This window comes from Archocentrus centrarchus, chromosome 8 (genome assembly GCF_007364275.1).
Source record: "Archocentrus centrarchus isolate MPI-CPG fArcCen1 chromosome 8, fArcCen1, whole genome shotgun sequence".
NCBI classification, from domain to species: Eukaryota; Metazoa; Chordata; class Actinopteri; order Cichliformes; family Cichlidae; genus Archocentrus; species Archocentrus centrarchus.
The window spans coordinates 630,076-642,549 of NC_044353.1; the positions used below are offsets into that span (position 1 = coordinate 630,076).

General features: G+C 41.9%; 1 protein-coding gene across 1 annotated transcript in view; it reads left to right on the top strand.

Moving 5' to 3' along the window:
* Window positions 1-877: 877 nt before the first annotated feature.
* LOC115784742 (integrin alpha-3-like) overlaps window positions 878-12,474 on the top strand; it is a 40,403-nt gene continuing 28,806 nt past the window's right edge. The window contains exons 1-3 of the mRNA XM_030736072.1: window positions 878-1,003; window positions 2,251-2,420; window positions 8,659-8,786. Coding sequence (XP_030591932.1) covers window positions 2,263-2,420; window positions 8,659-8,786 — 286 coding nt within the window. The 5' untranslated portion in view covers window positions 878-1,003; window positions 2,251-2,262. The remainder of the gene's footprint in view (window positions 1,004-2,250; window positions 2,421-8,658; window positions 8,787-12,474) is intronic.

Below are 12,474 nucleotides of genomic sequence, written 5' to 3' on the forward strand. Positions count from 1 at the left end.
CCTCTGAGATGTTATTTTTCACTCTATCCAACACCTCCGGGTTGGACCTCAGACCGTCCAGGAGCTCAGTGATGCCTGATCCCAGATCACATCTGAGACCTGTGATTCTGATTTCTGAATGGGTCACATCCTAACAAGGATGCCACTGAAGAATTGCGTGCGTGCGTGCGTGCGTGCGTGCACGCATGTGTGCTTGTGTGTTATATTATTTGTTGTTTAAAATCAGAAAACGGAAAAGAAAGAGAGACAGGAAGTAGTAACAAAGACAGGAAGCTGAAATAAACCCAGAAAAGTGTGTGTGTGTGTGTGTGTGTGTGTGTGTGTGTAAAGTTCAGAGCCTTTAATGTTAGTAAAACATTCACTTTCACACACACAATAAGAACAGACGTGTGTGTGCATGTGGAGAGAGAATGAAGGTGCCCTCACACACCCAAATGAGCTAAATCCATTTATGATGTGTGTGTGTGTGTGTGTGTGTGTGTGTGTGTGTGTGTGTGTGTGTGTGTGTGTGTGTGTGTGTGTGTGTGTGTGTGTGTGTGTGTGTGTGTGTGTGTGTGTGTGTGTAATATGTCTAGTAGAGTAACATGCATTCTAGGCTTTATAAGAACATTTGGTTTGGTTTTACGGTCTCTGAAGGGCCCAGGTTATGGACCTTCAAGACCAGTTTCAGGGCTCTAACCACTTTCTAATTCAGTCTTTGGGACCTTCGAAAGCACATGAACATGGTTCCTCACAAGAATAGAAAGACCAGCATGAATGTGTGTGTGTGTGTGTGTGTGTGTGTGGGCGTGTTAACAGAGAGAGGGAGAGAGAGAGATGCATGATTTCATTTCAGGGTGAGTGAGCATGGCTAAAGAATGAGAATGAGGGAGAGAGAGGGAGGCATCTGGGTGCGTGCAGATCAGTCTGTGAGCAGACGGTGGAGAAGTCGGACGGAGCAGAGCGGGAATCAAACCGATGACCTGCAGAGGACGAACCAATAATCCAACAGACAGAGAAAAAGGTTTGAATTTCCTCTTCTGTCTGTATTTCTTTATAGATGATCTCACAGGGACAGATACAAACCACAAACTCTCAGACCAAACGTCTCTGATACGTTCTGCTTTACCTTCAGTAAATTTACTCCAAAGAATTATTCTCACGCTCTAATGAAGTACCACAGAGTAGAAATACTCCAAATCTAAAACTGACGTGTCACAAATCTACAGTGTGATCATTTTTAGTCTCTGTGGAAAAGAGCCATAAATGATTAATATTTCATGCTGTGCTACAAGTCATTGTTTCTTTAGATATGCATACTACCTGCAGTTTTACAAAAATGCAGTTTAGTAGTATTTACTGACAGAAGCAAACCCAACAGAAAACATGTAACAGCATTAAAGCACTACAGTAAAGTGCAGCAAAAACATACAGATGAAAGTACTTAATCTCATAAAATGTGAATATCGTGAATAGTATTTTATTTTATTTAACATAAAGAAATTAAAAGGTCAGCTTTAATATATTCTGTAATCACTGCAGATGTTTGGGTTAATTTGGGTTATTATGAATTATAAATAATGCAAATCAGAAATCCAGGATCTCAGAGTATTGGAATATTTCCTCAGATCAATAAAAATTATTTACATACAGAAAGTTCCAACTTCTGGAAATTATATTAATTTATGGTCTGAGTATTTGGTTGGACCTCCTTCACCTTGAATTCCTGCATGATGTGTGTACTGAACTATAAAGTACACAGTACACAGTACTTCTACTTTTGGATTAGCAGTGGCAGAGCTGCAGATGTTTAATGTTGAGCTCATCCACAATGTTCAAAGAACCAGAAAAGGCTGCTGAAAAAGAGCTTTACATGTGCCAGTTTTTAACGGGACATGGACACGCCCATCAAAATAACATAACCTATAGATTTCAGTGGCTCTGAGGCAAGCAGCATTAATCCTGCTTCCAGAGTCTCAGGCTTCAATGAAATATTCCAGTAATCCGAGATACTGGATCTTTGGTTTTCACAAGCCATATGCTAAAAACATCAAAGTTAAAAGACCAAAACCACTTGAAATGCTTCACTTTACATGTGATGAAAAATTACCTTTGCGACTCAGCAGTTCGCACATTTAAAATATGTTCTCCAAGCATTAGTTACCATGGCAATACAGCCAGGTATGGTCACCTGTATGACCTGAACTATACCTCACTAACACATTAATACCACTTGGGTCTTTTCTGCTGTTTTCACTTTCATCCCCTCAGGTGTGTGTCTCCATGGCGACAGGTGTGTGTGCATTGCTGAGTGTGTGTGTTGGTGTGTGTGCAGCCTTTAACCTTGACACATCATTTCCGCTGCTGAAGGAAGGCGAACATGGAAGCTTGTTTGGATTTTCAGTTGCTCTACACCAAGACCTGAAGACTGACAGTTACCAGTGAGTACACACCTGTCTGTTACCTGTGTTAGTTTTCTTTTAGAGGTGTGTGTGTGTGTGTGTGCTAACTGGGCCTCTACTCTTAGGTGTGTCCAGGTAAATGATTGATCTTACTTCAGACTGAACTTTATGTCAGTAATCCAAGGTGTTTTTTCTGCACTATAAACCTGGATGTGAAAAACCACGACTTCTTAACAAAAATGTGATTAAATCCTGCTATCTTATGGGCTCTCTCTCATCTGTACCATGACACATAATGTCACAACATAACACTAGTCCTCCAGTTAATTTTTCAAACACTGAAGATTTGTTTAACTAATGTAAAGTCCAACTCCAAAACACACAAAAACAGAAAAGTATCCGTGAAATATCATAGATCAGGAAACAAAATATCTCAGTAAAATGGTAGAGATCATTTCACAGACTACGGTTTAAAAATGATCTGATTTAACACCAAAACCAGCCACCGTCTTTGGACTTCATGTTTTTAAGCTTCAGCAGCATGTTGGAGTTATTGGTTTCCAGAAATGACCATACTTGTTTCCGAGGGTAGAGTGCTAAGGTATCAGCTGATGCTACCAAGTTCAGTTGGACTGGAAGTGAGCATCAAACACACAGAGATACCTGCTAATCAGTAACATCCAAATAAAATCCCATAGTTTCACTCAGCAAACTGGAGCTTCGCCTTCTTAGGCGGTCTGTTAGTCCAATGAAGCTCATAGGAGTCATATGATTGGTTAGATAACTCCATTCAAAATGCTCCAAAAGGCTCCAACAGCACCAACATGGTCCAGAGGTCCAGTTCAGGGACTCCAGTTAGCTGAAGTGAAGCCTAGCAGACAGCTAGCAGCTACAGCCGCCTGTGTCACCATCCTTCTGTCAGTCAAAGAGGCCACAGCCCTAATAATGCTTTGATTGTTTTTTACCTGTAAGGTGTCCTTGAGTTCCATGAAAGGCGCCTATAAATAAAATGTATTATTATTATTATTAATGCATCTTTATTTAAACAGGTGAGTTATAAAGAAATCTTCCCACAGCTGTTATAAAAGGGGAAATTATCCACAGAGACAAAGCAGTTTTAGCATAGGAGTCTATGGGGACTGACTCAATTCACTTCAATTCTATTCTATTTATATAGCACCAAATCACAGTCGCCTCAAGGCACTTTGTATTCCAGAGAATGCTGTGATTACATTCAATTCAATTACATTCAATTCAATTCAGTTCAATTTTATTTATATAGCGCCAAATCACAACAAACAGTCGCCTCAAGGCGCTTTGTATTGTGGGTAAAGACCCTATAATAATACAGAGAAAACCCAACAGTCAAAACGACCCCCTATGAGCAGCACTTGGTGACAGTGGGAAGGAAAAACTCCCTTTAACAGGAAGAAACCTCCAGCAGAACCAGGCTCGGGGGGGGGGGGGGGGGGGGGGGTGTTAGTCATCTGCCGTGACCGGTTGGGCTGAGGGGAGAGAAAAAAAGACATGCTGTGGAAGAGAGCCAGAGATTATAACAATTAATGATTAAATGCAGAGTGGAGTATAAACAAAGTAAATCACGTGAATGAAAAGAAACAGTGCATGATGGGAACCCCCCCTCCCCAGCAGCCTAGGCCTATAGCAGCATAACTAAGGGACGGTTCAGGGTCACCACAAGTAAGCCAGCAGTCTGAGAGCGAAGTGCTCTGTTGGGGTGATATGGTACTATGAGGTCTTTGAGATAAGATGGTGCCTGATTATTCAAGACCTTGTAGGTGAGGAGAAGGATTTTAAATTCTATTCTAGATTTAACAGGGAGCCAATGAAGAGAAGCCAATATGGGAGAAATCTGCTCTCTCTTTCTAGTCCCTGTCAGTACTCTAGCTGCAGCATTTTGGATCAGCTGAAGGCTTTTCAGGGAGCTTTTAGGACAGCCTGATAATAATGAATTACAATAGTCCAGCCTAGAAGTAATAAATGCATGAATGAGCTTTTCAGCATCACTCTGAGAAAGGATGTTTCTAATTTTAGAAATATTGCGCAAATGCAAAAAAGTGGTCCTACATATTTGTTTAATATGTGCATTGAAGGACATATCCTGGTCAAAAATGACTCCAAGATTTCTCACAGTGTTACTGGAGGCCAAAGTAATGCCATCCAGAGTAAGTATCTGGTTTGACACCATGTTTCTAAGATTTGTGGGGCCGAGTACAAGAACTTCAGTTTGATCTGAATTAAGAAGCAGGAAATTAGAGGTCATCCAGGCCTTAATGTCTTTAAGACATTCCTGCAGTTTAACTAATTGATGTGTGTCATCTGGCTTCATTGATAGGTAAAGCCAGATGACTCACTGTGGCACCTGTGCTGGATGGCAGAGGAACTGCTGCTTGGAGGTTGTTGTTTGGACATTTGTAAGATTCTGTTATTGACTTCATTAATGTCTTTGTCGAGTGCTCTCTGCTGCCACCTGTTGGTTGAAGTCAGAGGTGTGTTGCTGCTAGTTAAATTTTGAATTGTCATGTAACACTGCGGCAGGCAAGGCAGAGGACCCCACCCCAATGCAGGACACCCAAGGTGAAAAGCTTAACTTTAAATGTAAGCTTTATTAGCAGATGTAGCACAGAGGAAGAGCTGGTCAGGATCCAGCAGCACAGACTTCCCCTCACTAGCAAGAACTTGACTTGATTTGACTAATCTAAACATGAACAAAAACAGATGAGAATCCAGGATTTGAGGCACACAGCGAGAACGGAAGACAATGACGAGGACGTGACAACAAGCAGAGGAAACACAGGACTTAAATACAGGAGACCTGGTGAGGGGAGTGGAAACATCTGGGAAACACAGGTGAACAAAATAATACAAATGACACAAAGGAAGTAAAACAGAAGACAACACATGGGGAACAGAAGACTGTCAAAATAGAACAGTAAACAACTAGACGGAGACAAGAATGCAGACTTGAAAGGACCATGACATGAACTCCTTTCTAAAAACAATGGACTGTTGGATTATTCAGATTTCACTGAATTCAAAGTGGCCTTCTTTCCAGTATTCATCAGAAAGTGGATAGATAGATTTTATCCCTCCATCCTTCCATTTTCTTCCACTTATTCGGGGCCGGGCCGCGGGGGCAGCAGTCTAAACAGAGAAGCCCCAACATCTCTCTTGTTTGGGGGAACCCCAAGGCTTTCCCAGGCCAGCCGACAGACACAATGTCTGCAGCATGTCCTGCGTCTGCGCCGGGGCCTCTTCCTGGTAGGATATGCTGGGAACAAGAGGTGCCCAGGAGGCATCCTATTCAGATGCCCAATCCATCTCAACTGGTTCTTTTGATGTGGAGGAGCATCACTGCAGACACAGCCCCGATCCATCTCTCAATCTCTCATTCCCTTCTCCCGTCACTCGTGAATAAGATCCCGAGAAACTTAAACTCCTCTACGTGGGGCAGCAACTTGTCCCTGAGCCAGAGAGGGCACTCCACCCTTTTCCGGCTGAGGAACATGGCCTCAGACTTAGAGGTGCTAATTCTTATACCAGCCACTTCACACTCGGCTGCAAACTGTTCCACTGCGACCCCCTGATGAAGCCAACAGGACTGCATCATCTGTGAAGAGCAGAGATGAGATTTTGAGGCCACCAAGGCGGAAGCCTTCCACCACATGGCTACACCTAGAAATTCTGTCCATAAAAATTATGACCAGAATTGTGGCAAAGGGCAGCCCTGGCAAAGTCCAACACCCACAGGAAATGAGTCTGACTTATTGCTGGCAATATGGACCAAGTCTAACTGCAGTTGTACAGGGACTGAATGGCCCACAAGAACAGGCCAGGCACCCTATACTCTCGCAGCACCACCCACAGGATACCCCAAAGGACGCGGTTGAGTGCCTTCTCCAAGTCCACAAAATACATGTAGACTGGATGAGTGAACTCCCACGCACACTCAAGTATCATCGAGTTTCTAAAGAGCTGATCCAGCATTCCGCAACCAGGATGAAAACCACATTGTTCCTCTTGAATCCAAGGTTCGACTAACAAACAGACCCTCCTTTCCAGGACCCTGGTATAGACCTTACCGGGGAGGCTGAGGAGTGTGATACCCCAGTAGTTGGAGCACACCCTACGGTCTCCCTTCTTGAAGATGGGGACCACCACCCGGTCTGCCAATCCATTGGCACCACCCCAGATCCACCCCAGGGGCCCTGCCACCAAGGTTGTTTAACCACCTCAGAGACCTCACCCCCAGTGATGGGCAAGTCATCCCCCTCATCCACAGACTGCTTCCACTACAGAAGGTGTGTCAGTGGGATTAAGGAGGTCCTCGACATATTCCTTCCATCGCCTGACTATAGCTTCAGTTCAAGTCAGCAGCTCCCCACCCACACTATAGACTGTGTGAGTAGAGCAACACCTGAGTCGCCTAAAGGTTTGCCAGAATCGCTTCAAGGCTGTCCAAAAGTCTTTTTCCATGGCCTCACCAAACTCCTCCCACACATGAGTTTTTGCTTCGGCCACGGTGGGGCCCTGGTAACCCTATCCTGGACAGGGTAAACAATTCCCTTAGTGACGCATCCATAGGGGCTTCTGAATTGCTCTTTGTCTGGCCCCTCATTTTATCAGAACCAAATCTATCACAGCTAAGCTAACAGTAAAACAGGAAGGGAGGTCATATCTCAGAAACTCTTTCATGTGTCAAACTTGGCATTTGGAGTCCTGAAGACGTCTAAAATCTTGAATCATTTGACCTCCAGGGGCTGCTATGGTTTCCATGGCCATCCCCTCTCTGTCATAATAGAGCCTTTCTGCCTTCAGGTGACTCCTGACCTGAGAAGGCGGCTGAGTGCACAGCTTCCTTCACTGGAGCACATCAAACACACAGCATCCTGTGTATGTGCTGCAGTGTAAAAGTGTCTGTGTGTGTGCCTGTAAATCAAACACACACAGTCAGGTGAATGCCCCGCAGCATTAATAATATGTCTGAACTCTCTGAACAAACAGCAGCTCCAGGATGAGATGTTATTAAGAAAGGTGGAGCTTTAGGAGGTCTGCTGAAGGATGGAAGGAGGTCCCTCTAGACATATCAGGGTCTCCATAATGTCATAAAAATGTGACTCAGGGAATAGAGGGAGGTCAGTGTTTGTCTGTCAGCATGCTGTTTATCATGTGTTGCTTGTCAGCCTGAGTCTGAGCAGCTGCTGCTGTACCGACAGGTCACATGGCACGGGATTGCACTGCACCCCCCAAACACATATTTTTAGCTTTACTAAAACTAAAAGTGTCTGAGAGCAGCTCCTGTCTGCAGATCATCATATTGACTCAGCTTAAGGATCTGAGAGGAAACTAAAGTCAGATCTCAGGGTTTGAGACTCTGGCAGGAAGTGGAGGTCACGCTGAAACTGCACATACATGTTCCATGTCTGAGTTCAGACCCTGGTTTCCTCTGTGTGTGTATGTGTGTGTGTGGGGGGGGGTGTCACACAGAGGTCACCCAGCTGTCTGTCTCTACAGTCACCATGACAACAGTCTCTTTATACTCTCTAATTGGATTGGCTATTAGTGACACCCACCCACACACACAAACACACACACACACACACAAAATAATGTAGTTTCCTTGGAGTGTTCAAGGGTTAGGAGGTCAGTGTCTTCTCTGATTGGAAGTCCTGCCCATCTCAGGAGTGTCCCTCTGTGATTGGTTACACTTATGATCAATAATTAAATATAGAAGGTTTTATGGGTCCTTGAGGACATTGGATGGATTGGAAAGGATTCCAGGAGACCTGTTAAAAAGGTTGTGACATTTCTGGGTAGCCTACAAGCTCATCTGGAAGTTGTCCTGACCGAGTGTCTGTGTGAGTCAGGTGGGTACCCACAGCAGCAGGTAAACAGGTATAAATAGGGGTGAGTCCAGCTTGGGAAGGATGGTTTTATTCAGGTCGGTTTTCCATCCTTCAGATTATTTATGTCACATGACTTCAGCTGATTAGAGGAAGACAACCTGTGTCCTGTCTGCCATTGTCTGTGTGTGTGTGTGTGTGTGTGTGTGTGTGTGTGTGTGTGTGTGTGTGTGTGTGTGTGTGTGTGTGTGTGTGTGTGTGTGTTTGTGTGTGTGTGTGGGTGGGTGTGTGTGTGTGTTTGCCCTTCAGACTCCTCATTTATTCCACACAGAGTCTCAAATATAAAAACTCCATGACTTCCCATGCTCCAGGAGTCCTTTAAAAACCTCTCCAGGTTAACCTTGTCATCTTGACAGGCTATTGGTTGGAGCCCCCAGGGAGAAGGCAGAGCCAAATGTTCCAGCCAATCGTACAGGAGGAGTTTACACCTGCCCAATCAGTCCCGACCAGTCAGACTGCAAGAGGATCCAGCTCATGGATCCAGGTGAGTAATACCTATCTTTTACCTGATTGGTTGATGTGTGTGTGTGTGTGTGTGTGTGTGTGTGTGTGTGTGTGTGTGTGTGTGTGTGTGTGTGTGTGTGTGTGTGTGTGTGTGTGTGTGTGTGTGAGTGTGTGTGTCAGCCAATCACAGAGCAGGTACCAAGGTGACAGTCAGGAGGAAGAAGGAAACAACTCCTTTCCTCTGAGCTTGTTTGGCTGCACTAATGATGCGATGCTATCAGTGTCCTGGTGCATTATGGGTACTCCATCCCTCAGTGAGCAATGACAGCTGCTGTCTCCTTTATCTGCTGCTGCCAAACACAACAACAACACACAGAGTGAGTGTGTTCTTTAATCAGTGGGAACCACAGCAACACCCAATCAAACAAGTTAATTTTTAATGTAACAGTAAAACAAATAATGAGTCACTAAAACTGAAGATACACACAGAGAGAGAGAGAGAGATAAATACAGGAGTTAGATTGGATGAACGTGGTTTATTTGAAGAGTTTCAGTCAGGTTTCAGAATTCATCACAGTACAGAAACAGCATTAGTGAAGGTTACAAATGATCTTCTTAGAGCCTCTGACAGTGGACTCATCTCTGTACTTGTCCTGTTGGACCTCAGTGCAGCTTTGATACTGTTGACCATAACATTTTATTACAGAGATTAGAGCTTGCTATAGGTATTAAAGGTACTGCACTGCAGTGGTTTGAATCATATTTATCTAATAGACTCCAATTTGTTCATGTAAATGGGGAGTCTTCTTCACACACTAAGGTTAATTATGGAGTTCCACAGGGTTCTGTGCTAGGACCAATTTTATTTACATTATACATGCTTCCCTTAGGCAGTATTATTAGAAAGCACTGCATCAATTTTCATTGTTATGCAGATGATACTCAGCTTTACCTATCAATGAAGCCAGATGACACACATCAATTAGTTAAACTGCAGGAATGTCTTAAAGATATTAAGGCCTGGATGACCTCTAATTTCCTGCTTCTAAATTCAGATCAAACTGAAGTTCTTGTACTCGGCCCCACAAATCTTAGAAACATGGTGTCTAACCAGATACTTACTCTGGATGGCATTACTTTGGCCTCCAGTAACACCGTGAGAAATCTTGGAGTCATTTTTGACCAGGATATGTCCTTCAGTGCACATATTAAACAAATATGTAGGACTGCTTTGTTGTATTTGTGCAATATTTCTAAAATTAGAAACATCCTTAAGTAGAATGGGAGGCAGAGCCTTCAGCTTTCAGGCCCCTCTTCTGTGGAACCAGCTCCCAGCTTGGATTCAGGAGACAGACACCCTCTCTATTTTTAAGATTAGCCTTAAAACTTTCCTTTATGAGAGCGATTATAAAGGTGATTTTTTTTTCTGCATGTTGACCTCTTGTGAAGTCATCTTATTCCATCAAAGAAGAGCTATGAAGCTTCAGTAAAGCATTATTAATACATCTGACATGTTTTCAGCTATAATTCACTTATTGTTCAGTTTGTAAATGTCAGAAGATTAAAGGTCTCTAAAACTAAAATTAAACCTCCCTTAGTTATGCTGCTATAGGCCTCGGCTGCTGGGGGGTTCCCATAATGCACTGAGTGTTTCTTTTCTTTCACTTCTTCTTACTTTGTTTATACTCCACTCTGCATTTAATCATTAGTTACTGTTAATCTCTGTCTCTTCCACAGCATGTCTTTTTTCTCTCCCCTCAGCAGATGACCCCCCCCCTCCCTGAGCCTGGTTCTGATGGAGGTTTCTTCCTGTTAAAGGGAGTTTTTCCTTCCCACTGTCACCAAGTGCTGCTCATAGGGGGTCGTTTTGACTGTTGGGTTTTCTCTGTATTATTGTAGGGTCTTTACCCACAATACAAAGTGCCTTTATTCACAAAACCTTTATTCACAAACCTTTAAGATGGATACATGTGCACAACACCACGCCTGTAAGATTTGTAAAAGGGGAAACTCCCAAGAAGCTGCTTTAGCTTATACAGGGACCCCAGGAACAAAAAAAACAAACAAAAAACATTACATTACAGTACAAAAACAATACAGTAATCCATACCCCCACACTAAAATCAAGTCAAAACATTTTTGTTATTTCACATCCTCCACACACATTCCATTACCTGGTATCACACATTATTATTGTTTTGAATATAATATACACTTATCAAACCTTATCACATTTCATACTTCTTAAAGCCGTACCCACAAAGCACACAAAAAAGAAACATCAGTGTATTCGAGGTGACAAATTCATCCTTATACTTTCTATCCAGATATTATTAGGAAATTAAATTGGACATAATAATTAGATGATAATGGATTTACATAAATTTATAAATATATACTAATTTTTATATCTGGTTTTACTGTTTGTTAAGTATAATGTTGTAATAGTTCATCTTTCAAAAGTTTCTTAAATATCTTTAGAGAAGATGATGTTTGTATTGTACTGTTAATTTCATTCCAGATCTCCAAACCTTTGCATGTGATGCTAAAACTTGTACATTTCAGTTTGCGTTTTTTTCCCCTTCAGCTGATTTTTCCTTCTAGTATTGTGTTCGTGGGTTGGATAGATTATTGGAATAAGCTGGCAAAGTCTTTCATTTAGTTTGTGCACTACATTAAATATCATGCATGCATTATGAAGAGTGTTGCTCTCAGTGAGCTTCAGAAGGTTAAGCTTATAAAAAAGGGGATCGGAAGGAGCATTGAACTCAGACCATGTTATGGCGCGTATCACTTTCTTCTGCAAAGCAAGTAGTTTATCAAGATAGCTTGGATACGTGTTACACCATATGATATTGCAGTAATTCAAATGTGGTTCGAATAAGGTATGATACAACGTTATGAGAGCTTCAAGAGGGAGATAATGTCGGAGTCTATAAAACAAGCCAACCTGTTTAGATAATCGAGTTGTCAATTCATCAATATCAATATATATATTCCTAGAAATTTTGTGTGTTGAACTCTTTCGATGATCCTTCCGTTAATCTTGATATGTACATTTTCAATATTTTTACGATTTTTTATGGAACAGAATATAATACAGTGGGTTTTATTAATGTTTAATAATAATTTATTACATTTAAGCCAGATATCTACTTTAGTTAATTCTTTATTAATTATATTTTGGAGATAATCCATATTTTTATGAGAAAAAAATAAGTTTGTGTCATCTGCAAAAATAATTTTGTGTAGTATATCTGATGAATTTATAAAGTCATTAAAGTAAATAATAAAAAGAAGAGGACCTAATATAGATCCTTGTGGTACACCACATTTAATTGTTTTTAATTGTGATTTGCTGCTGTGTATTTGTACGTAGTGCTCCCTTTCAAATAGATAGCTTCTGAACCAGTTAAGTGCAATGCCTCTAACACCATAATGCTCAAGTTTTCCCAACAAAATTTCAAAATTTATAGTATCAAATGCTTTCGATAAATCAAGGAAAATACCCACTCCACATTCACCATTTTCGACAGCATCGTTTATTTTCTCAATGAGATCAAGAATTGCCATGCACGTTGTACTCTTTTTCCTGAAGCCATACTGTGATGGAGTAAGTATGTCCAGCTTATCCAAGTACCCATACAGCCTATTATAAACAATTTTCTCAAATACTTTGGAGAGAGTAGGCAGTATAGATATTGGACGGTAATTTTGCATGTTATTTT